This window comes from Sander lucioperca, chromosome 21 (genome assembly GCF_008315115.2).
Source record: "Sander lucioperca isolate FBNREF2018 chromosome 21, SLUC_FBN_1.2, whole genome shotgun sequence".
Taxonomy (NCBI): Eukaryota; Metazoa; Chordata; class Actinopteri; order Perciformes; family Percidae; genus Sander; species Sander lucioperca.
Window position 1 is genome coordinate 13,303,328 of NC_050193.1, and position 27,747 is coordinate 13,331,074.

The window sequence follows — 27,747 nt, forward strand, 5'->3', positions numbered from 1 at the left end:
AGTTTTCCCCCAAACAATAATACTGCCCAGTTCTATAGAGAATAAATTACATTTGCATTTAATTTGATTTCTTTTTTTCAACAAGCCAAGTAGTCAAAAGGCTATTTTCTCTAATAAAAATAATATACTTGAATACAATTACTAGCTTAAAAGTTAATTGTGTATTTTGATAGCCCTATAAAGCTCTGCTCCAAGCATACTTAGCAACAAAAGTGTACATACACATGTATCTATTACGCTATACAATAGAGTCAAAACTGATTTATTTGTTATTTATTTATTATCTGGATTCCAGGAAAGACAGAATTGACAACGAACCTGATGTATGCATGTGATACAATATGTAAACCACGAGAAAACCACCAAATATATTAATAAATGAAAAATAGATTTACAGATAGAAACATACAAGCATACATGGAGGTAATAAGAAGAGAAAGAATAGCCACAGTATGTAAAAGTTAATATATTGGCATTCATTTTGGAAAACAAAAATAAATAGAAATTTGCATTTATATACTTTTCATGTAAATCTACCTAAATTTCAAAATAAAGCATCCCAGGCTGACTCGTACGATCGTGCACATGCATCAGCTCAAAACAAAGTCCAGTAATTAGGACAGATAGGTTTCACATGCAAAAATAGCATTCACTAGCATTGTGTCAAGATAGAATTATAATAGTTAACACCATCTGCTCTTCTTAGGTTAGATCTCATTGTGCTTTCAAGTGATTTAGTTTGTAGTTTGCAGCCAAATTGTCTAGCATTTAGCATTGACTAACTTCATCCATAAACCACTTGAAAGCATGGCTAATGGCTTCCATAATTCTTTGAGCAGATTCACACAGTGATTCTTCGACTGGAATGAGATGCATGACCCACAACAAGCAGGGCTAAGGTAAGGCATCCCTGCATGTTGTATATTGGTAGTATTGGCAGGAGCAAATTCAGAAGTCGGGGTTGAACATGAAGTCCAAAGCTTGTCTCTCTGCTGCAGCCACATTTGGATGCCAGAGGTCCACACTCAAAATTACTCGGGGTCCAGAATCCAGAGGCCCTTTAGAAATAGAAATAGATACAATTTAGGTAAAAATGTGGCAGTCATTAGTTTCAATTGGTGGGAACAACTCATGAAATGGAGCAAAAACTTAAAAGACCCAAATACACTTAAGTTAATAGTCACTTGCTGCTTGTTTTGTACACAGAGATCATGCATTGCACTATATTTTTATATTTGTTTGCATGTTTATTAATAAGAACACAATTAAGAGTAAAAATTTGAGTAAAATAAATGTTGGAAGCATTTGTTTTTCAAAATTGTACATGATTCACCAACCCTTGTGGGAGACAGTGTGGAGGAACGAGTCATCAACCAGGAGGCAGTGTCCTTCTGACCAGCACTGAGGCTCCCCTCCCACCACCAGCTCACACAGGGGTGGAGTCTGCAGACCTACAAAAGTGATGTCTGTTTTTAGATTTTGGAAACAAAACATCATGGTTTACCCCAGCTCAGAAGGCCATGCACTCCAGTGCTGTCTGCGTTTAAAATGGAGAGGATTATAGCCAGACAGATCACAGTACAAAATGGGCTAAGGAGGAAATGAACCTCAACCCTAACCCACAAAGTATCTCATTATGTAATGGTTTAGTATTTTATCAGGTCGTTTTTCTTTTTTCTTTTTTTTGGTGTAGTCAGTGGAGTCACTGACATATTTTTTTAGATGTGTCTAAAATACAGATAAACCATGATGAGTGCATTTCTTTAACTCACCAAGGTGACAACGTAGGCGCGTGTTGGTGGGTCCATATGAGCTCCCCAACGTTGCTCCGGGTCCCAACAGCCAAAATCCAGCAGATCCCAATGAGTTGCTGCTTATGAACGTACGTAGTGATAGAAGTGTCCGGTAGGTGCAGGGACAGGACCGACAGTTTCCTGCCACAGAGACACCTGCACTGTACAAAGGAAACATTGCCTGGCCCTGAAAGAGACAATGACCTGTAATTAACATATGACTCAAATGAGACACACTTTAGGATAACCCAATTTGTACTCCTATTAACATCAGAGCCTGTAGGTGGATTTTTAATGGAGAAAAGGTGGACGATACTAATCATAAAAAAAGAAAGAAAAAAAAAAGCTCTGCAACACAAATAGCAGAATATTTAAACAAATGGTGGGATGATCTATTGTAACAAGAAAAAATACCCTGATAGTATTATATCACTTTTTCCCAGTTTCTTTCCACATTATTTTGCATAACAGATAATAATGATTTTATACATAGGACAGAAGTGTTTTTTGCGCTGTCCCTTTCTCATACTGGGCCTGAAAGATTTTACTGTGTACCTTTGGTCCCAGACAGGTCCAGCCTAGTTTTGAGTCGATGCCCCTCTGATATACAGCCTTGAATTCAGCCAAGACTACAGAGTAGTTGGCTTCCAGGACCTCAATGTCATGTCGATGAGCATCTCGTGGGAAGAAAGGAACACTTGGGACATCTGGCAAGAAGAAGAGATGAGGCTTCTGTATAGCAGAGTGATCGTTCAGTCTGACCTATGAGACAATGAGAAATAAATGATTCATTCTTGACAATGTTTCCTTCCTCCACTGTTTACCCTTGAACAAAAGTAGTTATAAATGATATAAACGTTAGCATAACTACTCTAACACAGGATTACAAAACAAATAAATCTTCAAGCACAATGGAATTCTGTGTAATACATTATTGAATACATCAGAAACACAAGATTTACTGCCAATAGCAAGCACCAGCTTATGGCCTGCATGGAATAAACTTGTACCTGCTCACGGAGGCCCTTATGAATGCGGCCCATGCCCACCCAACTGTAGCGCTTGGCATACTCTTGCAGTGCTGCATACAGTTTCTTGGCTTCTGCAGATGCCTGGGCTGGGAACAAGGCATGACTCAGCACTGGGGTGAGGTAGCCCTGTCCCTGATCCTCATCCTCCTCTGTTTCCATGGAAATAAAGGGAGTAATTTGATCACTTCTTGACAGTTTGGATCGTGCACTACACTTTGTTCCAGCACAGCTACCGCCACGGGACATCATAGACCGTCTTGAGCCAGACTTAAGCTTTCCAGCGTGTCCGTGGCCTGGGATTGGCAGGTCGGAGCCCATCCGATAACAGTGCCACAGAAAGAGTAGCAGTAGAGTCCAGAGAAGGCCACTCAGTGAATGGACACCCAGCTCAACATATGGAGGCAAAGGCAGTGTGTTCATTGACCAGTGCATCCTTTAAATTTGTGAGACACTAAAATAGAAACAGATTGAGAGATTATGGCAATGCATACGTATGTGTGTAATATTGCAAAGTGCTATAAAAAATATTCACAGACTATTAAGTACTTCAGTAAAATAAAAAATGTATTTTTACTGGCCTTGAAGTAATTCTTTTGGTCACTCCAGACTTTCTGCACCCCAAACTATTAGCCTTAATGGTGATGTTTTTAGTGGGATTTTTTTCTTAGTTTACATAATAAAATAACAGTAGTAATATGTATTTCCTACAAGCCAAAGACATATTTTGGCTTGTCAAAGTCTTACAGATCATTGTAAGCGGGGAGAGGCTATGTTTGCCAACACACACAGCCTAAAGGAAATGATTACTGTCCTGGATTTAAACAGCTCACTCATTTATTTATTTTATTTACTTTAATCCCCTTTAGGGTCACAGGGAACTGAGGCCTATCCCAGCATGCACTTGGAAGACATTTAGGTTGTGGGTCCATCATAGAGCCAGTGACCCTTTGGTTAAGTACCCCACCAGTGCCAAAGTACACTGCTACAACCATGATAAATAAATGGCAATAACAGAGTAGAAGATATGTGTGTGTGTGTGTGTGTGTGTGTGTGTGTGTGTGTGTGTGTGTGTGTGTGTGTGTGCGTGCGTGCGTGTGTGTTTTCAGACAGACAGACTGAAAAAGTGTTTTGATTCTTTTTACCACACAAGAAAACATATAGGTGCCTGCACGACTGTATGCGCGTGCGTGCGGATGTGTTTTTTTTAAGTGGGAGGTCTCTTTCCTAAGAGGCTTATTCCAACAGATTCGTTTTGTAGTGCAACACATGCTATGTGATGATACTGCCTGCAAACACCCATAAGCTACGGCATGGTTACGCACCAAAAAGGTGCTCCATTGTGGACTTGGCTCGGTTGTTTGTTTTTTTGCAGTCGCTTCAGCATTCATTTTGTTTTTGCTCTGCACCAGCCCCCACAGCTCAGCTGGCTCATGTTTAAAGTACGCAATCCATAATAGCGCAAACATCCACCCATTACAGGAAACCACGGCACAAACATGTTCGCCATGCATACCATATGGCACATGCAGGCCTTTAAATGAACAAACATACACTTGCGTGCCGCATCTCACATCTCTGTCTGATTACCTTGATATACCGTTCAGCGCTGTGTCGGACACACTTCTGCACCGTGCTGGTGGACAGCTCCTCCAGCGCTTACGGAACAGACAAAATGTGGATATCTCCCGCGCGCCGCTGCATTTACCGCGTGCGACCGCTAGGGCGCACCTGAAGGTTCAACGCAAATGCCCTCACATCATAGCCGAATGCGTCAACCACACTGTTACCAGCTAGAGGCATCTCACCAGCACTACCCCCGCCGTGTTATCGGGGCCTAAGGCAACAGGATACAGTCCGAGTAGAAGAACACAGGACGCAGCCTGGAAAACAAAGGTAGGCACCTTTCAACGTTGCTAAGATGGTTGTCGGTCTCACAGTGGTGATGACTGATGCCAAAAATCGACCTCTGCACAAAGAGGGCCGGGGGAGGTGCGAGTGATGCTGCCTCGTATAGCCCGATCATTTTGTCACACACCAGGCTGGCATTTTCACCGAGGAAACGCCTCAAATAACAACGGAGGTGCTTTGTGTCACATTAACAGGTTGTTAATAGAATGTGGTTTAGAGGATACCCGCGCTGAGGGTAGGCTGCTTTGGTTTATTTTGGAATAGCGCATTTTCGGGCATGGTTTTACAGGTTTGGGTGAAATGTAGGGGGAAGCCTGAATATTTAACCGTACTCTGTGTGCAATGTGTACCTGGCTCTTTTTCCTAGACCTGTACAAATACTTTTATAATTGAATGGATGTTAACCAGATTGATGGAGCAGAGCTTCTACAGTAGGCTATAGCATCGCAGTGGTCCTCTAATCCGAGTCATTGTGGCCTGTGTGATGTAAACAGTATGCTCTGTACATGAATTGCTAGTGTGTTTTAAATTAGATGACTAATAATTTGCTATTAGCCTAATTAATACTCCAGTCAGCATGCCTTATTTGTATGCCTCTTGCAGTAATTATAGGATACTAATAAGCCATTACATTACATTAGAAGATACTCTAACTGTTCTATTTACATTATTATAGTTTGCTAATCAATCTGCTCTCTTTAACCTTCTCAGGTCATTCAGTTTTATCTAAAGCCATGGGGTTCACACACCTTGCTGTGGTGCTTTCTGTCATCATGATCCACCTAGTTTCAGGTAACTGTATGTGTGTGTGTGTGTGTGTGTGTGTGTGTTCCCTATAACATGCACCTTTGTTGTTTCACCACAAACATGGACTATTGCAGACTTTGTTTATCTCACATCTAGAAAACAAATGTGATATATTCAATGCATTGCTTCCCAGTTCCTGCTTATTAGGTTTGTTTTCATATATGATTTTGCAAATAACAAAAAGCAGTAATCATTCCTGGCCTTTTCAGGTTTGACCTTTAGGACTACTGAAACTGATACACCACCAACATCAACCCCAGACTCGTACCCTCTGGGTGACCTGATCCATGCTGCTCTGCAGAGTAAGGACTACTTAGGAGAGGCTTCAGCAAGCACAGGTACATTAAAATAGTTTTTTATCGCTTCTAGGCTTAATGCACCTGAAGTACAATATGGGTGAGTGATAATTGGAAATGACACACATTGAATTGAACCTTTGGACACTGCAGGTACTACTACCAACCCGACACAGGCTGTGCCTGGGCTTGGGCAGACCGAGTCGACAGCAACAGTCATATCACCGGGCCTGCTCACCACAGCTTTAAGCTCCTCTTCTGCTGCCAGCCAGACAGGATCAAGGAATACCATGTCCCCGCTGCCCATAGAGGAGGAGACAACCACCACTCTGATCACCACGACCACCATAACCACAATGCACATGCCAGGTACAGGTCTGCATGCCATCACTTGGCTTTCCCTGAGTCTGTGTTAGTGTATTGATGCCTGTTACCATGGTTGTGATGAAGCGATGTGAAAAAAATGTTGAGCAAATAATTCCGAATCTCACCCGTGGCTTTGGGGCTGCTCAGATTTCGGTTTCACCGGCAGTGACAACAAATTCCCACGGAATCACTTTGGTTCCCGTCACGACTTCAGTCACTTCTCTTCTCTGCCTCTTTTGAAGAAAGAGTAACAAGGAGATCTTGACAGACAAGGTAACATGAAACTGTAATAAAATATTGATGATGAAACATTGACAGGTTACTGTGCAATGTGAGTTACTGGTAAAGAAAGAGATGTACATGTATTTAAAAAAACAAAAAAGCAGTAGCATACTAGTAACCAATTGTGACTTGATGCTCATTTTTAAGATAGCTATGTAGTCAGCATAGCTACTTACTAATAATGTGAAGGGAAATTCTGTAACATATTCAGTATCCAGGATTGATTTTAGATTTTTAGCTCAAAACTAGCTAACGTTGGAATATTTCTGTTTGTTAAGAATATGAGGTGAGAACATCTAAAGTACAGACATGTTTGTCTACGCTTATGGCCTTTTTACTTTTGTTTTCTGTTGTAATAATGGGCTTGTTCTTTCAGGATTCATGTTTTAAATGTTTGGTGGAACATTAAGAAATGACAGTATACACTAAATGCTGATTAAGATGATGCAGTGCACTCCTTTCCTGTTTAAAGTAGTCAAGTATACTACTTCTTCTCCTCTGTCTCTCCTCCATAAGCTAAAGCGAGACAGCAGATTGGTTTACCAGCCTAAACTTCTGTGAGATGAACACAGCCAGATGTACAATAGGCTATCAGTAATATGTCTTACATAGACGTGTGCATCTTTGACTTAGAGGACGGTGAGGATAACTGGCACTGAAAATAGATACACATATGGTGTACCCAGAAAATACAGCACAGGGAGATCATCCTTTACCACATTTAATCTCGAGCATCCTGAATCTATATAGTCTGCTGACTGAACCATGAACCTATGAACTTTACTAAATATGCACTTTCCCCATAGCTCTTTCAGTGAAGTACACCGATGATTTCAGTCCAAGTAAAAATCCTTATCCCTTATTTATAACTTAACTTCAGTAAAGTCTATATCAGTCACAAAGGACAAGATGTATATAGATAAATAGAAGCAAGTGATTTGTAAAAACATTGTGATGCTTTGATACCAGATATCAAGCATACAAGGGCTTTGACTTTTTGGCTTGGTCTATCGTCACACGACAGTTCCTGTTAGTGTCCTCTTCATTCACATTGTCACATGAAAAGTTCTGTGTCAAGAACAATATGACAATAAAGTCTAAATATATTCTTTGCCTTTTAGTTATTATTACAGCAAATAAATTGAACGTAATCAGTGAGTAAGAAAACAATGTATTGACTGAATAAAGGGCAACCAGGTGAAGCATACATACTAATATCAGCACTGTTATTGGCCTAATATCATAAGAAGAGAAACATTAATTTGACAAATCAGTCAGTCAGCAATGCCATTGTCATTTCTAACAGGTTCACCACCAGTCATTGGCAAAACAACTCTACCCTAAAGGAATAGTTTGACATGTTGGGAAATAACCTAATTAGTTGTCTTGCCAAGAGTGTGATGAGAAGATTGATACCATTTTCTTGCCTGGATGGAAATATGAAGCTACAGCCAGTTAGCTTAGCTTAGCAACAGGCCGGAAACAGGGGGAAACAGCTAGCATTGGCTCTGTCCAAACTAAGGTAACAGAATCCGCCTACCAGCACCTCTGCTCACTAATTAACAAGTTGTATTTCGTTTGTTTGATCTGTACAAAAAACTATTTGGAAAAACGTTTTACGTGGGGTTATGTGCTGGTTTTAAAACGTGTTGTACACTTGTAAACAGTAATCTTTACCTTTGGACAGACCAAGGCTAGCTGTTTCTCAGTGTTTCCAGTTTGTATGCTATAGTAAGCTAATGCTAACTGGTTGCTGGCTCCAGCTATATACCGCACAGAAGTAGTGTCAATATGCACATCTTATTCTTGGCAAGAAAGCAAATAAGCTTAATTCCCAAAATGTCAAACTATTACTTTTCTGAAAAGAACTTCAACTCTAAAACACACACTATGTGTTGTGGACACAACTTATTATACATTCACTTTTAACTATTGCAGAGAGGTGCTGCATCTAACTAGCCACCATTTCCATTTACTCCTACCTATGTGCATGCTCAGTTAACACTGTCAGCTTAATTATTTATGGCACTTTTTAAAATCTGAATAAATGAAAAATGTTGAGATGCTTTTCCTTTCCCTTCTCTTCCCTTTCACTTTTTTTGTTTCTGTTCATTGTTAGCCAAATGGACTGTAAAGCCCCTTCCTCTCCAGTTGCCGTTTGTACTGCAAGGGGTGGTCAATAATTTGATTCAACTGATGCATAGCAGCTGTTTTAGTCATGCGGTCAATAAAATCATTTCATGCGGGGAAGTCTGACACCACAGCTTCACCCAAGGTAGTGCTTACTAGAAATGACTTTTCATTTTTACCCAATTTAATTGGTGTACTGTTACTGACAACTGCATACTGCCACTTAGTGGTGATAAGCCATGTTGTTATTATTGGGCTCAGATTGTATTTCCCTGTCCCACAAGCCCAAAGACGAGGCAGAAATGTGCTGCTCCTTGTCCCTTGTCTGACATGAAACGTGATTAAACTGTAGTTGGTACTGGCCGGGTTTGCACAGTGGGTAGAGCAGGCGCACGTATACTTGGAGGTTTATGCCTCGACGCAGAGGTCCGGGTTTCGAATCCGACCTGTGACGATTTCCTGCATGTCTTCCCTCTCTCTCTCTCTCCCCTTTCTCACCTAGCTGTCCTGTCAAAATAAATGTGGAAAAGCCCCCAAAAAAAATTGTAGTTTATTGGTTAGTGACTAAAACATATATTGGATTAGTCTCACACAAATAATACGTGGATCCTAACTTTATTGTTTCTCAGATTAGCTGAGGACCTCCACAATCTTCCCATGAAATAGAAGAAGTAGTATAAGTACCCCCTGTGGTACACATACTCTGATTGATCAGTGGCTCAGAGTTTTGCTCTATAACATCCAGTATTAGGGGCTGGCCCCCATTACACAGCAGTACCAATATGGAGACATGGCTGTCTTACCAACAATGCAAAAATGTCCTGCAGTTGCTAGTTTATAGTACTGGCACCTTTTACTGTATTGTCATTCAAGCACCAGCCCAAACTACAGTAACAGATTTTTTACAACTTTCATAAAACTTCAAAAGGTTCAGAGCAGGATAACAGACATTGTACCCCCCCAAAGTAGCTTTATGTACATGTTTTCAGCCAGAACTTGAGATTTTCCTGAGGTTCAGTGATGTTTCCCTTTATCCATTTGGTATTTTGATGATTTGCACAGTAAGGGGTGTGTCACTGGCCGTCTAGCAGTATGCAGCTATTTTGGTGTCAAGGATGACTAGGATTTGCTTCTCTTACCACTGACCTACTTGAAAGTGATCAACAACACAGGTTGTTTTTTTTTGTTTTATGTCACTTACATTGAAGGATGCACACCCAAGTAGACCTTTCAAAAATCATTTCAGTTTTTATACATCCTCTGCCAAGAAAATGCATTTATGCACACCAGAAATACAGTTTTAATTATATTATAGCATTGAAGGCAGCCAAGCAGAGTTGTTATAATGCTTGTCAGGATCAGCCAGACACAATTGCTTGCAGGATCAAGGTCTTCCCTTCACTTTACTAAATCACTACAGCATCAGCAGGAGGTATTTGTCACTCATCTGCACTCTCTAATTTGAGGTAATTATTTAAATCCAGCACAAGTACACATGCTCAATTAATGCAGAACCTTGAATAAATTGTGAGCAACCAGCACCATTATTGTGCTTCCTGTGTGCTTCTTCACACATCTGACATTTTTCTGATAACTAGGAATTCTTCATAACTTCTCGGTTTATGTGTTGTAGATCATTAGGAGTGTAGGAGGCATCTTTGAGAATCAGTGAAACACAGTTCAATAAAAGACACTGTAACTTCTCTCTCATCTTCACATCACTCAATGCTCACAGCAGCAATCGATCCCACCAATCCTCATCCGAAAAACATAAGGTTACTGGGATGCAACAGCATCATGCATCCTCTGCTTCTTTCTGTTTGCCTGCATAAATGTTTTTTAATTGGCAAAATATATAGTAGTGGCATTTGTGTGCTATGAAATGTAGCTAATTTCTATTATTATTGTTGTTATTATTATTATATAGCATATTTATATCCTGATATAATATTGATATTATATTATTATAATATAGTCCTGCTCTTACTATGAAAACCTATATTTTTTTGGTGCTAAAGCTTTCCTGTATGAAGTGAATTTAAAAAGCATTAGATGTATTTTTCGACACAATTTTACTCCTTCTGCCCTTTCTCTCTTTTCACAGTACAATGCAATGCAACTTTGTCAGCAATGGAGGATGTTGTCGAGTCACCAGATCCTGCATCATCATCCTCATCTTTTTCCCCTCTGGAATGCACCTACAGTATTACTGTGTATGCAGGTTATGGTGTGGAAATTCAGGTAATGTGCGTTATCTCCTATGAATTCATAATCACTCATCTTTTCAAATATTGAACTCTTTTCAAAGACATTTTTAGTCCATTTTAATGTTGTCTTTGAACTGAATATGTAGGTTTCAGTACTTTAATTGTACTCTTATTACTGAGAGGAATATAGAAACTGTACAAAAATGAGACTTTAAATAAGGACTAATTAAAACAACTATCTGCATGCATTTTATGTCAGAGTAGTGAACAATGGCATAGAATAGGAGTGCCTATGACATAGAAACCTAATTATATATTTTATTTCATGTGATCTCAGATATCTGTTAAATTAGATACACATTTTGAAAGATACTCAAGCCTGTGCGTTACAATTTCAGTCTAATAAATAGTGGCGGGGTCGGTGGTGTATATTGAGAAGATAAATCATCTATAATTGGCTGCATAGAAAAAAAACAGCAGTAATCATATGGGAGTCGTTATAATTCTAATTGTAACAATGTTGCAGCAGCAATATATTGTCAATCAGCTACACTGTATTAACTTTTAGTTAATGAGGCCCAAGTGGAATGTTAGTTAATTGTGGCCAAAACATACACCATTCAAAAGATGGCAACATAATGCCTCTTAATTATTATTATTTTTTTTCATCTTAAAGGTGGATATACAGTTAATAGTAATGTAGAGTTGGATAAGGCTGTAGATGTGGTGTCTGTGACTCTGGGATTTATAAAGGACAGCTGCCAGAACAGGTTGCATGTTATTACTTCCTTTTTTATCCCTCTAGGTGAGGAAGGTTAACCTTTCTAAGAAGGAGTCTCTGACGATCATGGGCTATGGAGGTTTGGGACCAGAGCTCCTAGCCAACGAGACCCTGATGAGAGAGGGTCAGGTGATTCGCAGTACAACCAATCAGGTGTACATACACTATCGCAGTCTCCGACAGTCAAACCACGGTGTGTTCAGCCTCCACTATCAAGGTAAATTAACGCTTCAGGTTTCATAAAATAACTAGAAATGGCAGGTGTTAAAATCCCTACTTTGGATCTATTATCTTGGTGAACAGTAAGAAAATGTTACTGATTTATGTTGTGCTCTATGCATGAAGAAATTTTACTGTGGCTGGAAACCTGCATACCTGCATATTAAAAACGTGCAAGCATGGTAAATGTTCCGATGGTCATAGTCAAGAAACGGAGTGCACACTGATAGGATAGGAACTGATAGATTTAAAGAGTTTAGGTTTGATTCCAACCTATATACTGTACACCTGTCCAATCAAATAAAGGGACAAAAAATAGACCAACATCCAACTGATATTTACCTAGAATATGGAGGGGAAGCTGAATGGTCAGAGATAGTGACACATGAAAAGTGTGCATGAGAAGATGTCTGTGAAGGTTCTCAGTCAGTTATAATAATATATATAATAATATAATGGTATAAGTTTATGTTGTCGGCATCTCAGGTTAAACCGTGGGTGGTTACTGTAGTCTGCAATTTTCCTGGCTATGCTTTCATACTCCCGTACCATTCTGAGGGTGTTCATACCAAAATGCTTAGCAAGATGTCTGTGAAGGTTCTCAGTCACAAGGTGAATGGTGAATGAGAAGAGTTTTGACAGCATGGTATACAGTAGTGTAGATGAAAGAGGTGCTAGAAATGTATGATCCGTGGGCACAGACATTCACCAGTAGAATAATATATTGAAAATGTGAGAGAAAAGAACCTTTTTGAACATCAACCTCAACTTTTTAATCTTCCACTTTACATAATACATTTAACTTCCTTCCTGTTTCATCAACACCAACAGCCTTTCTGCTGTCCTGCCCATTCCCTCTGTCTCCTGAGGGCGGCGGAGTGACAGTGACTGACATCCATCCTGGAGGTCAGGCCCACTTCCACTGTGATCCAGGTTTCCAGGTTCGCGGCCATGAGGTTGCTACCTGTGTCAACACAACACAACCACACTGGAGCACTCATGAGCCACAATGTGTCGGTCAGTAAACTCATTTAGATGCAGTACTGGCTAGTGTTTGGAAACAGTGTGATTGTTAAGGTGGTGGATTTTGGAAAATAATATGTGGGATATTATTTTCTTTAGCTGTGTCTTGTGGAGGGTGGATTCGTAATGCAACAGTTGGCCGAATACTGTCTCCACCCCCTCCATCTGTCAGTAACCACAGTAATGGAAACAACCTGAGCTGCCACTGGTTAATAGAAGCCAAAGAGGGACACAGACTCCACCTACACTTTGAGAGGATTGCACTGGATGAAGATGATGATAAGTAAGTTTGTGTTTCCACTACTTTGTGTATCACAAAATTTGTTTTTTACTCTGATTTTAGAAAGTACACCTAATAATACTGTCCTGGTATCTTTCCACAAACTTATGATACTCTTAGAGTCAGATCAGTGCAGTATTTTCTTCCTTTCCTTCCTTTTCTTTATTTGTCATTTTAATGTTGTTGATTTATTAAAGCAAACTAATCCAATTTAAAATATCAAAAACCTAAAACTACCGGATTTATGCTAGACAGACAATAGTAAAAAATGTATTTGCTATATGTTTCTTTCCCCGAAAGTTCTGGCTAATACATTGCCTATAAAGTGTTTTTTGCCTAAACCTTACGTTTTTTTTCTCACACATCATTATTTAATGATAGGCAAACATTATATTTAGTTACCAACTGGTTATCTCATATGTAAACATGGAAAATACACCCTTACAACTAACTTCTAATTGAATGAACATCTTGATTTAAGCATTACAAAAGAAAAGAAAAATTTAGATTTCACAAATGTATAGAAATATAGCTACAGTAGCCTATCCTTGACCAAAGCAAAATGTTTTCTATTCTACACCAGTGTCCTATATGTTACACCAGACATGTGGATGTTAATTGCATTTAATCTGCTATCCATGCACATTCATGCAATACTCATTCAGACGCTGATCATAACATGTCCTTCTCTACTCAAGCTTACATTGTGGTTTGTTCCTCTCAGGTTAATTGTGCGCGGTGGAAACAGTTCCCTGTCTCCACCACTCTTTGACTCAGACCTGGATGATGTCCCAGAACGTGGGTTGCTGAGTGAGAGCGCCACACTGTACCTGGAGCTCACAGCTGATTCTTCCTCCATTCCTCTGCTTCTGGCACTGCGATACGAGGGTGAGCAGAGACACTTTTCTTTTCCACACTCAGAAAAATACAAAGTCAATGTCTTGCTGCACATCCTAAGCTTGTTAATGTATCATATTTAATACAATGGGTCAGTATTCTGCCTCAAAAAAAGTTAGATATGATTCATTATAGCATTTCCAGAATCCACCAATTACAATAATTCAAAAGCCTCAGTGTCACTTGTTACAAGTTATTTTAATCTCAAAAAACCTTTTGGAAGGTGGACCTTTCTCTTGATAAGTTATAGATAATTTATTTAGGTAATTCATCTATTATATATTATATCTAAAGTGGGAATGAGCCAAATGTCTAGAAAACCAAGACTTTCTTCTCATTAATTTGTTGTTGTGTTTAAGAGGGCCATAATGAGCCACTTAAAGGAACATGCCGACTTATTGGGACTTTAGCTTATTCACCGTAACCCCCAGAGTTAGACAAGTCGATACCCTTCTCATCTCCGTGCGTGTTGTAACTCTGTCTGACGCCCCCAGTGCTAGCTAAGCCTAGCACAGATCCTGGAGGTAACCGGTTCCAACTAGCCTACTGCTCCGAATAAGTGACAAAATAACGCCAACATGTTTCTGTTTACATGTTGTGATTTGTATAGTCACAGGGTGTACAAATAACAAGGGCACTATGCTATTACTATCTGGTAATTGTTGACTCTATTACTCCAACTCTGAGCGAACTCCAGGCGAACTCTCTGCTCCTCACCACAGGGCTTCAGGTGCTGCTAGCAAATCACTCCGCCCAAGTAGCAGAAGTAGCAGTGCTTCGCCTTTCTGAGAATATAGTTCCCAGTTTGTATACGGTTAGAAGATGGCTGTGTCTCATAGGACCTTGTTATTTGTACACCCTGTGACTATACAAATCACAACATGTAAATAGGAACATGTTGGCGTTATTTTGTCACTTATTCGGAGCAGTAGGCTAGTTGGAACCGGTTACCTCCAGGATCTGTGCTAGGCTTAGCTAGCGCTGGGGGCGTCAGACAGAGTTACAACACGCACGGAGATGAGAAGGGTATGTATCGGGGGTTACTGTGAATAAGCTGAAGTCCCAATAAGTCGGCGTGTTCCTTTAAGTGCTTACAGTCTGCCCACGCTTCAGTGGGATTCTTTTTAGACTTTGGAGATGCTCACTGCTTAAGCTTTTAGTGCCTTACACCTGGGCTTTTTCTAACCGAGAGGGTTTGAGATTCTGGGTCATCCCAAATGAAAAGCGACACTGCTCCCTCCTGAATTAAATGGGCATGGTTGCTTAATTTTGTTGAGCAGGAGAACGTAACATTAAGGGAACTGGGAAATACTTTTTCTCTGTCTTTTTTTAGCTTTCGATGATGAACACTGCTGGGAGCCCTACATGCCCCATGGAAATTTCAGCAGCAGTGACATCACATATCAGCTGGGCACCACTGTTACCTTCACCTGCTCCCCAGGCTTTGTCATGGAGCAAGGTTCGGGCACGATTGAGTGTGTCGACCCCAGCAATCCCCACTGGAATGACAGCGAGCCTGTGTGCAAAGGTAAGATTTGGGATTATTTTGAATGAGTGAATGAATTTATTTTTTATATCTTTAATCAGAATTACAAACTTTCTTATTCCTTTCCCTTTATCTGTTGTTTCTGGGCTTAATTTTCTTGATTTAACTAAATCTTCTACTAATCCACATTTCAAAAACACACTGAGCTTTGTAAGTTTTTGCATAGAGAGAGAAAGTCATTTGATTCATTAATATTCAAATTGTACTGTGTTGAGATGGGTGCCTGAAGCGTCAAGATGTTTGTAGCTTGACGACTACAGCCAAGCTGACTCTTTAATCTGCTCAACTGCTGGCATGCTGTGAAAAGTGAGAGCAACAGAGAGACTGTGGCAGATATGAAACTAGCAGAGACATTACACCGGGTCAGGGACTGGCTGAAAACACAGGTGCTGTAGTTTCAACCATGCGAAAGACATTCCGAAAGCCATATGCTGTGTGGTATTTCAGCTTTGTAGCTAGTACACAGTGATGTACTGGGAGGTATAGTGGGATATTGGTATATTTTAGTGCTCTGCATGGCGAAGAGGTCGGAGTTTTTGTGATGGTCGAGAGCATCCATGTATGAAGGAGGGCTGTCTCTCTCAGAGTGGAAACTGTTCGACTGCTTAAAAAATGGGATCAGAAATCTTTATCATCTCTCCTCGATCATTTTACTGTATCTCATTTTCTTTCCCTCCATTTATAATTCTTTTTTCTCCAGATGCTTTTCTTTTTCCAGTTTCTGCTGTTTTTTCATCACACCTTTCATCATTCTCTCTGTCTCCCAGTCCACGTCCTCACTGCACTTTCTCTCCTCTCTTCTGCTCTGCAAGCTCTGTGTGGAGGGGAGTTGACCGAGCCATCGGGTACCATCTTGTCTCCTGATTGGCCCCAGAGCTACTCCAAGGGGCTGGACTGTGTATGGCAGATCCATGGCAACGAGGAGAAACGCATTGAACTGGATGTCCAGATGTGAGTATTGCTTTAATTTAAGTTGTTAAGTTAAAAGTTAACCAACCTTGTTTGTTTTCTTGTGTTTGTATGTATCAGCAAATTGAATAATTGCATACTGTCTTACTTACGTCACAAATAAATTAGCAAAATCACAGTAGTAACATAAGCCCTTCACTTCACAGATGTTGCTTCTAATTTTCTAATTTGCTAAATTCAAATCCTCACTGTGCCCAAGAGGTGCCATAGCAGGACAGTTATTACATATTACTATGTACTGTAATAATGACCTGGATACCAATTGAGCCAGTGATCCAACCTTGTATTTCACACACTGAATCAAACCATTGGAAAGTTAAATCTAGGTAGTCAATCTGACTGATTTTGACTCATATAGTACATGTTTTAATACCACAGTATACAACATTTTGTATTATTTGTCATGCTATCCACAGTCAAAAAGATATCTTATAGATTTTGCACGCAAACACTACAATCATTGTCTTGATCGTGATGGTTTCAGCAAGGCGTATGCTTTAGGCATAAGCAGTATTAGCAAGTTTAATGTGTTTAGTTTAGTGTGTAGAATGGTCTCCTCGTACTGCCAAACGATAATATCTTACATGCCAAGGGTTTGCCATACAATATATTTGAAGTCAAGAAAACCTTTGGTAGGAGATGGTAGAACAGGAAATGTTCTGTAATGTATTCCCATTAGAGTAATAGAATCAGCAATTCATTTGATTGCCAAAATAATTGCAAAAGTCTTTAATGAACAAAAGTCAATTTAACCAGCATCCTGGTATCAAATTCAACTCATGCGTGCACCACAAAATATACACACTTTCAACTTTCAACAAATGTGATTCTGTTTTATTTTCCTCTAATAGCACGTTTACATTGCGATTAATTTACAGATTATACATAGATTATACTGAATAGGCTTTGTACATATATGAATTGTACCTAAAAGAGAAAGGAAGATAACATGTTGCAGCTGCCTTTCCTCTCTGTACTCTTTACTGGCTAATAAAACGTGTCAGGTGGGTGGACTGCTCATCTTATAAAAAAACAGAATCTCTCTGAAGTAAAACCAAATTACTCTTTTTTTTTCTTGTCTTTCCTTTTTAAAGTCTAAATATCCGCCACACTGATGTGCTGACCGTTTTTGACGGACGTGATCTAATGTCCCATGTGATTGGACAATACCTGGGCTCCAGAGAGCGTTTCCAGGTTGTGTCTGGGGGGTCAGAAGTCACCATTCAGTTTCAGAGCGATCCAGATGATTCCAGTTTCATCCTGAGTCAGGGATTCCTCATTCATTACCGTGGTAAGTGCCCTCCTTAAGTAACTGGTTTAATGGCTAAGTGTAAAAATCTTGAACCTACACATTTTAACATTGAAAATATCCAGTAGGCCTGTGTAAACGGCTATCAGTTGAAGTCTGCCATTACTGAAGAAGAGATCATGAACAACCTATTTTAATTTATTTCATTGCTCTCTGTCTGTGTCGAGCAGAGGTTGAGCCAAACGACACCTGCCCTACTCTCCCTCAAATTGACTTCGGCTGGATCAGCTCGTCCCACTCCTCCCCTGTGAGAGGCAGTGTGCTGACCTATCAGTGCCAACCAGGATATGACATCAGTGGCTCTGACATCATCACCTGCCAGTGGGACCTCTCCTGGAGCAGCAGTCCACCTACATGTGTCAAAGGTGAGACAAGTAGTGGGACGTACGTTAAAGATCTTCAGAAGCACTGGGATCTGTATGTAATAACTAAGAAAGACAAATTTCCACTAAGGTGGACAATAAAGTCTAATCTAATCTAAATGTGACCGTTGTATGTGACGGGGAAGATTAGATGAATAGATGTCAAAGTTTGTTGTGATGTTTTTAGTTTTATTCTTAGACAACCGCATCCAGGTTTCATCCACGTTTTTTAACTTGTGTCAGTAACATTCAATGCAGTCATAATGCTGTTTCTCCTCTGTTCTTTGTATTGAACTATATTTGATGAAGTCCAATGGCAGGATTAAGTTAAATGCCATCCCACTGTGTCCCCCACAGTCCAGCAGTGTCCTGACCCAGGAGAGGTGGTAAACGGAGCGCGCTCAGTGCGCCCCGAGGCAGGTTTTGCAGTTGGAACAGTCGTTCGTTTCTCTTGTAACCAGGGTTATCAACTGGAAGGTCCAAGCCAAATCTCCTGCCACGGAAGAGACACTGGCACCCCCAAATGGAGCGACCGCAGCCCAAAGTGTGTCTGTAAGTCCCTTTCCCGCCCTCTGCTGGGTGTCTGTTTATGATGCTTATTGCTGTCAAGTTTGAAAATGAACTGCAACATTAACTGTGTCTTTATGTGTGCCCTGATCAGTAAAATATGACCCGTGCCCAAACCCTGGTGTCCCTGACAATGGTTACCAAACCTTGTACAAGCACAGCTACCAGGCAGGAGAAACTCTGCGTTTCTTCTGTTATGAGGGCTACGAACTCATCGGCGAGGTCATTATCAGCTGTGTTCCCGGCCATCCCTCTCAGTGGAACAGCCCACCGCCCTTTTGCAAAGGTAAAGGTTATCACTGTCACCGGACCTTCTTTTCAGTCGAGGAACAGAACAGGAAAACGGCTCGACACATCTTATTCACTGTGTCCAGATTTGAATTAATGAGGTTACGTTTTTAAGATTCGCTGTCTTTATCAATGTTTTGTTTCAACGTTATTTTAGTTACAGAACATAGACCTTAGGGGTGTGCAAAAAAATCGATTAACATTCGTATCGCGATTCAAGCTCTACCAATTAAAAATCGATTCATAGAATTCCAAAAATCGATTCATATTTTTTAATTAAAAAAAAATTGTAATTTTCTTTTTTTTTTAAATTGTGTTTACTGCAATCACATGGGAAAAGTAACTACATTTACATACTGTGAATCGGTTTTTTTTAAATCCCGAATCGTTTTTGAATCGAAAATCAATTTTGAATCGAATCTTGAGCCTAAAAATCGATATCGAATCTTGACATTTTCTGAATCGTGCACCCCTAATAGACCTGAATGAAAATATGGTAATGCAATCCCAACGGTGCAGATATAATATTTAATCATGTCTTGTACTTCTCTTTCTCTTTTCTTTATTTCAAACAGTGGCATATGAGGAGCTTTTGGATGATCACAAATTAGAAGGTGTTTTTTCTTCTACTATTTGTGATGTGTATAAAGTCATTTGTATTTTTGTACACTTGGGAGATACAACAGCTTTTACAACTAACATTTTAATGTACTTTACTAAATGTAAAGTGCAATTAATGCTGGCGAAGTCATAAAAAAGTAACGTTAGGACAGTTATCAGATTGTTAGTTTTTAGACAATTTAGATTTAGCAAATTAAATTAAAGTGCTAATACTAAGACGTAGAGTTTCTCCAGATTTAGCAGCCTCTTTTTAGTGTGTTTGACATTTTTAGATTAATAACTAAATCAAGAGTACATTGTAAGCAGAAAAACATCACGGTTGATGAATAAAGCTTTTTGTTTTGTGATCACTCTTTGACTATTTCCCAGTGTCCCAGTCATTCGAGCCGTCCCATCAGATCCTGAGTGAGAACATTGCTTTGGCAATAATTCTGCCAATCATCCTGGTCATCCTCCTGATTGGAGGAATTTACATGTACTATACAAAGTGAGTAACCTGGGTAACCAAAGTGGCATTGAATCCTTGTTTGATTTGTAACACTGCTTTTACTTTTCTTCACCTCAGTTCACAATAATATAAAACAACTGTAGCCTTTATTCATGTGCTCATATGTTATTTTATTTTCCTCACTTACAGCATCTGCAGACTAGAATGGAAGCCGCTCTTCTGGAAGTCTCTCTCTCACACACACTCCTACAGTCCCATTACAGTTGAGTCCGACTTCAACAACCCGCTGTATGAGGCAGGGGTAAGTACAAGGCTGATACTTTAAAGGTGCTCTAAGCGATGTCACACGTTTTTTAGCCTACAACATTTTTTGTCACATACAGCAAACATCTCCTCACTATCCGCTAGCTGCCTGTCCCCTGAACACACTTTAAAAAAACGCGCTCTCTGTAGACAGCCCAGGCTCCACAAACGCCAACAAAAACAAACTGTGCAACCAACCTGCACCACCAAACATAACAGTGTTCCAGCCAATAACAGACAAGAAGGATTTGGGGGTGGGGTTTGGAGGGTTAGTGCGCGGAAGGGAGGGGGAGGGGACGGGATGAGGAGGAGGGAGGGGCGAGCTAGCCTCCGTTTTGTTTGACAATACTTTGAATGTCAACAAGAAGTGACTTCACCCAACATTGCTTATAGCACCTTTAAACTTTGTTTTAACAGAGACTTTAGACAGTTTTATATGTATTTGTTTATAAACTAAAAGTCTTAAATGATTTTTTTACGGAACGATTTCTTACTTTGCCCACAGGATACGCGGGAGTATGAAGTATCCATTTAAAGGAGAAAATGTCTTGGTGAGAATTGAAAACCACCGAAAGATTCAATTATTTTAGAAGATAGATTCCTTTGTATTATAAGGCCTCACTCACATTTTAATATTCATTTCTAATTATCTTTCTGTTTTACCATCACTGTATTGCTGGTTTATGAATTTGTGGAAGTGCTTTACTTTGATTTGTTGCACTGATATGGTGGTCTGCCAAACGTGGGTCCTACTTCACAGTCCAACTTTCTGTATCATTTGGACTGGTGCCTTATGATGGGTAAGAAATTGATAACAAACAAGAAGAAAAAACAATTTGGGAGGCATAAGAACAGGAGAGGTAAAAAAGGGTGAAGGGAAATGGATTTATTTATTAAGTTAAATTATTATGAGGCCAAAACATTAGATAACTTGGCAATACTTTATTTGTAACTATTAAAAGTTACAGTCATGAGCATACACATACACACACCGAATGTTTTTCTTTCATTGCGAGTGGCTCATGTTACATTTTTAAGTGTAACAGTAAAAGGGAAGAATACTTTACTTTCAATCATGAGAAAAAGTCTGAGATCAACACAGTCATTTTCTCTCCTTCTCACTCTCTCTCTCTCTCTCTCTCTCTCTCTCTCTGTGTAACACAAACACACAAATTGAATGTAAATATCTGACTTAATATTGATTGAGGTTGGTATATATATTAAATTATATATATAAGCCTAATATATACACTTATACATGGTGGCTGGGGGTTATATATTTTCATTATATATGTAATGAAAATTCTGTGCCAAAATATAATGTTGAATAATTTAATGTCCCTAAGTGTTTCATCTGTTGTTGCAATACTGTTTACAAAAGCAGTTTATTTTATTCTTCGCTGTTTCTGGAGTGCATAGTCACCCAGTGTCATGACATATAAGGAAAAGGTGAGGACATGAATGTCATTATGCTTAAAGCATGCACTGATTGTAAATTATATTGCTTCTGCTTAATCTTGCCATTATCATTATAGTTATTGACAGTTATCATTGTTATCAGATTTGATGTTGTATGCACAATGTTGATGAAAAATTACAAACTTGGCTGCTTGCTGTGATGCATTATGTATTTATTTACAACTGATTGTTTGAACAGTGAATGTAGTCTCATTCACTGTGCCAAATGAAGGATCCAGGAGACTGTTGCTTTGTAGACTTAATTCTTCTCTTATCATCGGTAGCATTTCTTTGCTTCATATATGAATACACTCTTTTGAAGGCAGTAAACTGGAAATAAAGTCTCTGTTGAATGGTGTAAAACTTGTAGAAATCAGCTTTTATTTTTCCAAATAGCAGTACTATATCTACATCTTGCATTCAAAAACATACATCATATTGATACATAATAAGTCGTCCACTGAAAAAAATATCACAATGGGAAAATTATGCTATATGTTTTAGAGATAATTTTGAACTTTTATGGCTTAGGTTTCACCCACTGACCACTTCAATATTTTGATTCAGAAATGAAAATGTACCTTAAAGTTGTCATGATAATTTGTGTGTATCATTATTCTACCTTGATTTCTTTAGTTTGGTCACTATTTTGGAAGTAGTCACCGGACGTGTAAGCGTGGCATTAACAAACATTAAAAAACATTGATGTATTATCCACGATTAAAACATACATAACTTTGAAAACCCTTATTGAGACCCCTAAGGAATAATGATAATCAATACAATTATCTGTATTATTCCCACTGAAGGATTTAGATTGACCAATAGAGCATTGCGAACATAATAATGTCACGATCATTTCTGTAAATTGGTTTGTGATTGCTTCAGTTTGGTCACTTTATTTTTTAATATGTTAACCGGAAGTGATAGCTTGTCTTTAATGTTGTATTGACGCTACCTTGACGAAATTTATATTGCAGTTCCTCACTGTGACCACTAGAGGGCGGTAAACGCACATGACTCTAAATCAATGACTGTATAGAAAATGACATCATCCCGCTTGATAAACATCAAACATTGAGTAACATCAGGAAAAATGTTACTTTTGTTATTTGCAAAAATCACACTAGTATACACATATTATAAACAGTCTTTCATCATCTGAAAACTATGTTAAAAAGCATACTATTTTTTTGTGTAGAAGTCACCAGTGTGTACCATGGATGTATTAAGAGAACGGTGTGTGTACTGTATTAGTAACACACGCTTCCATTCTATAAGGTGGCGCTAATTCACATCACAAGTTGCTGTTTAACACAAAGATGAAGTAGAAGAAGAAGACAGCAGCGGAAGAATATGTGCGAGTTTCGTTTCCGAGTGACCTACTTAGCTTATCCTATTAGCATCAGTTAATAATCTTTATGTCCAACAATGGAATCGGCTGTTCTTAATTTAGCAGTTAGCATTTTTTGATGGCTAGTTTCTGAATTTCCACCCAAGAAGCGATACAAAACAAAGAAGCATTGCTAGCTCAAAGCGTAGAATAGCCGTTGTTAGCCTCTATGATTTAACGTTAGCTAACGTTAGGCTGGCCGCGATTAAAATGAGATGTCAAACGTTAGCTAGCTAGCTAGCTGCGTTGTAAATTCACTTGTGTGGTAACGTTACGAGCTGTTATTATTATCTGGATAGCTAGCTAATTATCAATAGCTGGCTGATTAACCTTACACATTTAGCTATCTTGGCTGATCTAACGTTAGGTTCACTGTTGCAGCTCCCTTGGATGTTCAGTGTGGTAAGTACATTTTGTTATAAGCTAGCTAACTTAACCTAATATTATTTGATTTTATTAGCCTGATAACTTAGCATATATCCTCTCAACAACTAGCTAGCTAACGTTAACTGGATCTCAGCCATTTCTGAGCTAATGTGACTTGTGGTTGTAGCCAGCTTAGTTGCTAACATGATAACTTGATAATCGCCTAACTTTGGTGATAACGTTAGCTGTGTTCTGCTGTACCACTGCTGTGGGACAACAGATGACAGGACATTCTACGTGCATGCTGCGCCTGCTTATGTATGATAACTATAATAATAATTATTATATTAAAAAATAAGGGCTGTTCTGACACAGTGCTTCCTGAATCCCACTGAGATGAGGTGTGAAAAAAAAGCTTGGCAGTTACTGCTGCACTTTACATATAAGGAGTATTTAGTCAGTTTAATATAACTTGTTTTGCAGTTTGGAAATAAAATGATCATTTCATGTCCATTTAGGGTATGTTCACATCATTGTGTGTTGTCCAGTTAGTGGAGAACGAAAAGATATTGTGGTCCAGCGTTGTTCTCAGTACAAGTTCTTGAGTTTGTTGTCTACACACGAAGAGTGTTAATGTCATACTGCATCGTCTGTAGGAGTGTCCCAGAATGTAACTGCAGCATTTAGTCTCACCCTAATTCACACAGTGGGACATGGTGACATGCATATCCCCACCCAAATATTTGCTTTATTTTCCAGTGTACCTTGACCTGGTTATAAGCTATTTAAATATTTGACGCTGGATGTAATACCACATCTGGTGTCTGTGCTGCTTTTGTGAATACAAATAATCTTATCATAATAACAAAAGAGTACTTTAGATTCAGCGATTACACATGGTTTACCCACTCAGTTGTCAATTAAGAGACAACTGATATAGTAACTATGCACTTTTATAATACATAAGAATTATTCAACGCTTTTTGTAGTCCAAACCTGCACTCATAATCCATCACATCCTTCTGTATTGCAGTCAGGAAGTGACTCTTCAGCCCCATGTCTGCTGAGGCTTCAGTAGGCAGTCATGCTGCTGACTCTACCCAGTCTGCTGTTTCCCAGCCTGTCTTCCACAACACAGATGAGCTCAGAAATCGTGGTCTGATAGGAAGCAAGTATGTCAAATTAAATGTGGGTGGCTCGCTGCATTATACCACTGTCCAGACATTAAGCAAGGAAGACAGTCTCTTGCGGAGCATATGCAATGGAGGAACAGAGGTTTCCATAGACTCAGAAGGTGAGTGGATGTGTCTGTCTAGTGAGCACTAACCTTTTTACTGGATCCACATTGTTGTTGTTTAATGTCTTGAGGGCCGTGCCATTGATATCAGCGATCTAAATGTATATACAGTGCTAAGCATAAGTGAATGCACCCATGATAAAGTTGACTAAAAAGAGGAATAAAAAAAAAATCATCTTTTGGAAATTGATCTTAATGCCTTAATAATGGTTTTTATTTCAGTTAGCATAATACCTGGTTTGATTTGCATTGAGAGATGATTTTATGGAAAGTACCCCATGCCAATCTCTAGGTATGGTGAAGGGTATGTGATGATGTGGGGCTATTTTAATTCCAAAGGCCAAGGGAACTTTATCAGGATGCATAGTATCCTGGATCCATGAAATAACTGGCCTTTAAAAATAATAATCTGCCTGCCTCTATGGGAATTTAACATAGGGGTGTGTATACTTATGCCCCCTGTATGTTAAGGAAGAACATTTATTTATTTACAATACATTATTCATTCACAAAGAAAATTGGTGTCCTTAAAAGGTTGGGGTTTTCCTAATTTTTATAATTAAGGCATTAAGACCAATTTCCAAAAGATGATTTTTTTTTATTCCTCTTTTTAGTCAACTTTACCATGGGTGTAGTCACTTATGCTTAGCACTGTACATTCAATATTACTAAATATTTACTAAATAACTTTTACATATCACCTTTTAAGCCTTGATCTTTTATCATACAGTGTATTTCATTCAGATCAATGTGATTTCTACATTCTACAACTTTTTGAACTTGGACAGCAAGTCTAACACTGGTGGTGTGATCCAGTTTTGTGCTGTAAGAGCTCAAACGTCTAAAAATACTGTAATGAGATTGGTAGGAAAGTTTCCCTCTCACACACTACAGGATTGTCTGCACCACCAACTTTATCTCGTGTGCTCATGGTGCGGCCTATACGATTGTTTTGTATGGAAAAGGTGTGTCTATGCTAGCTGTTTTCTAAATGACTGGGATGTACACTGGGGCCACTGGCCTACTACACAAAGTAACAAAGATTACTGAAAAACCCAAATGTCTCAATATTTGTTCCTGCTGTCCCAGGTTGGGTAGTTTTGGATAGGTGTGGCAGACATTTTGGACTGGTTTTGAACTTCCTACGAGATGGCTCAGTACCACTTCCGGAGGAGCACAGGGAACTGGACGAGGTTCTGAAGGAGGCCCAGTATTATCGCGTCCAGGGACTCGTCCAGCACTGCCTCAGTGCCATGCAGGTAAATAGCTGTTTGTCAGACTAAACCAGAAACTTATGATAGGTGTTTCACATTATTTCTGAGATTAAGATAGATTTTATCCAGTTTGTTGATACTTACAAAATAGTGTTAGTTGCAGGTGTGTTTCAATGTCCTTTCTTTGTTTACCTTCAGAAACAAAAGGATGTCTTTGAAACTGTGTGTCGTATCCCCATGATCACCTCAGCCAAAGAAGAACAGAAGATGATTGCTACTTGTAGAAAGGTAAATTGCTTTTTGTCTTAATCAAATGGACCACTGACAAGTGTGTAGCAGGTTAGCAGCTATGAAACCCTAATTGTCCTGTGTACCAAATGTTTGACTGTTTCTCTGTACAGAATAAAAAAAGATGACTCATACCCCGTTTACACGTACATGGTTATTTTGAAAAACAGAGACATTTCCCTTCTTTTGTGCCCTTCGTTTACACGCAAACGGAGAATTTGCCTCTGAAAAGGATTCTTTCTAAAAACTCCGGCCAGAGTGGAGATTTTGGAAAACTTTGTTTGCACGTTTGCATGTAAACTGAGACAAACGGAGGTTTAGGCAGCCGATCCTGGCGCCATCTTTGTTCAAAAGAGAAAGAGGAAGTGATTCGTTGCTGTTGTTGCTATTTTCGGGATTCCGATTGGCTAACGTGGGCTTGAGCTTCTCATTACACTGTCACCTACAGGTTTGGCGTGTTCTTGACGGCATATATACACAGGTTCGTGTAAACGAACACTTTTCTGATAACTGAGAGGTGTGCACGATGTTATTTTTGAAAACGGAGAGGGTGTAATGTCTGTTTATGAAAATAGCCGGCCACGTGTAAACGTAGCCTTAGATAGATGACTTGAAGAGATTTAGAACTGTGAGCTGTGGAAATGTTAGTCTGCTGTTTTTTATGTTTCAGTTGATGTTCCACTTTTAGACTGCAATATCACCTGGATTTATGCATGTTTCTTGTTTCTACAGCCGGTTGTAAAATTGCAGAACAACAGAGGAAACAACAAATACTCTTACACCAGGTAAAAACTAAGGCAGACTGTGCATGTATCCTACAGGGAGTCTGAAAAGCAATTTAAAAAAAAACAGACGCTGCCATAACAAAGTGTCAGCGTTTCACGTAATCGCGTCATTTTGAGTGAAAAGTGCTTGTTAATCTTCTCAGTTGATCTTTACTTACTCTTTGTCTCTCCCCTGTGACCAGCAACTCCGATGATAACCTGCTGAAGAACATTGAACTGTTTGACAAACTCGTGCTCCGATTTAATGGCCGCGTCCTGTTTGTCAAAGATGTGCTTGGGGATGAGATCTGCTGCTGGTCTTTCTACGGTGAAGGACGCAAGATTGCTGAAGTATGCTGCACTTCCATTGTCTATGCCACGGAGAAGAAGCAGACCAAAGTAAGCATGACATAGTGTGTAAACCAAGTCCTTAAAGCAGTGGTTTGACATTTTAGCACCAAGATGGGAAGCACCTCTAAAGATAACTAATTAACACATATCTGGGACAAAGCAAGGCTAGCTGTTTCCAGTCTA

At 39.3% G+C, this 27,747-nt stretch overlaps 3 protein-coding genes across 3 annotated transcripts in view; 2 read left to right on the top strand and 1 right to left on the bottom strand.

The window, feature by feature from the left end:
* Window positions 1-531: 531 nt before the first annotated feature.
* On the bottom strand, window positions 532-4,653 carry asphd1 (aspartate beta-hydroxylase domain containing 1). The gene is made up of 6 exons (XM_031320877.2): window positions 4,412-4,653; window positions 2,804-3,275; window positions 2,349-2,555; window positions 1,773-1,980; window positions 1,338-1,451; window positions 532-1,058 (listed from the first exon to the last, which is right to left on the bottom strand). The coding sequence occupies exons 2-6, from the start codon at window positions 3,254-3,256 to the stop codon at window positions 949-951; spliced, it is 1,092 nt and encodes a 363-aa protein (XP_031176737.1). The 5' UTR covers window positions 3,257-3,275; window positions 4,412-4,653; the 3' UTR covers window positions 532-948.
* Window positions 4,541-22,254, top strand: sez6l2 (seizure related 6 homolog (mouse)-like 2). The gene is made up of 19 exons (XM_031320876.2): window positions 4,541-4,717; window positions 5,444-5,524; window positions 5,749-5,877; window positions 5,989-6,204; window positions 10,718-10,854; window positions 11,626-11,818; window positions 12,652-12,837; window positions 12,943-13,126; window positions 13,848-14,011; window positions 15,354-15,548; window positions 16,379-16,517; window positions 17,630-17,826; window positions 18,015-18,209; window positions 18,564-18,758; window positions 18,868-19,059; window positions 19,637-19,675; window positions 20,052-20,169; window positions 20,320-20,431; window positions 20,939-22,254. Exons 2-19 carry the CDS (start codon window positions 5,467-5,469, stop codon window positions 20,966-20,968), a joined length of 2,679 nt encoding a protein of 892 aa, XP_031176736.1. The 5' UTR covers window positions 4,541-4,717; window positions 5,444-5,466; the 3' UTR covers window positions 20,969-22,254.
* A 942-nt stretch (window positions 22,255-23,196) lies between these two features.
* The window catches only part of kctd13 (potassium channel tetramerization domain containing 13), a 7,259-nt gene continuing 2,708 nt past the window's right edge, over window positions 23,197-27,747 (top strand). The window contains exons 1-6 of the mRNA XM_031320753.2: window positions 23,197-23,686; window positions 24,684-24,944; window positions 26,037-26,206; window positions 26,360-26,449; window positions 27,182-27,234; window positions 27,417-27,612. Of these exons, the coding sequence (XP_031176613.1) occupies window positions 24,707-24,944; window positions 26,037-26,206; window positions 26,360-26,449; window positions 27,182-27,234; window positions 27,417-27,612 (747 nt within the window). The 5' untranslated portion in view covers window positions 23,197-23,686; window positions 24,684-24,706. The remainder of the gene's footprint in view (window positions 23,687-24,683; window positions 24,945-26,036; window positions 26,207-26,359; window positions 26,450-27,181; window positions 27,235-27,416; window positions 27,613-27,747) is intronic.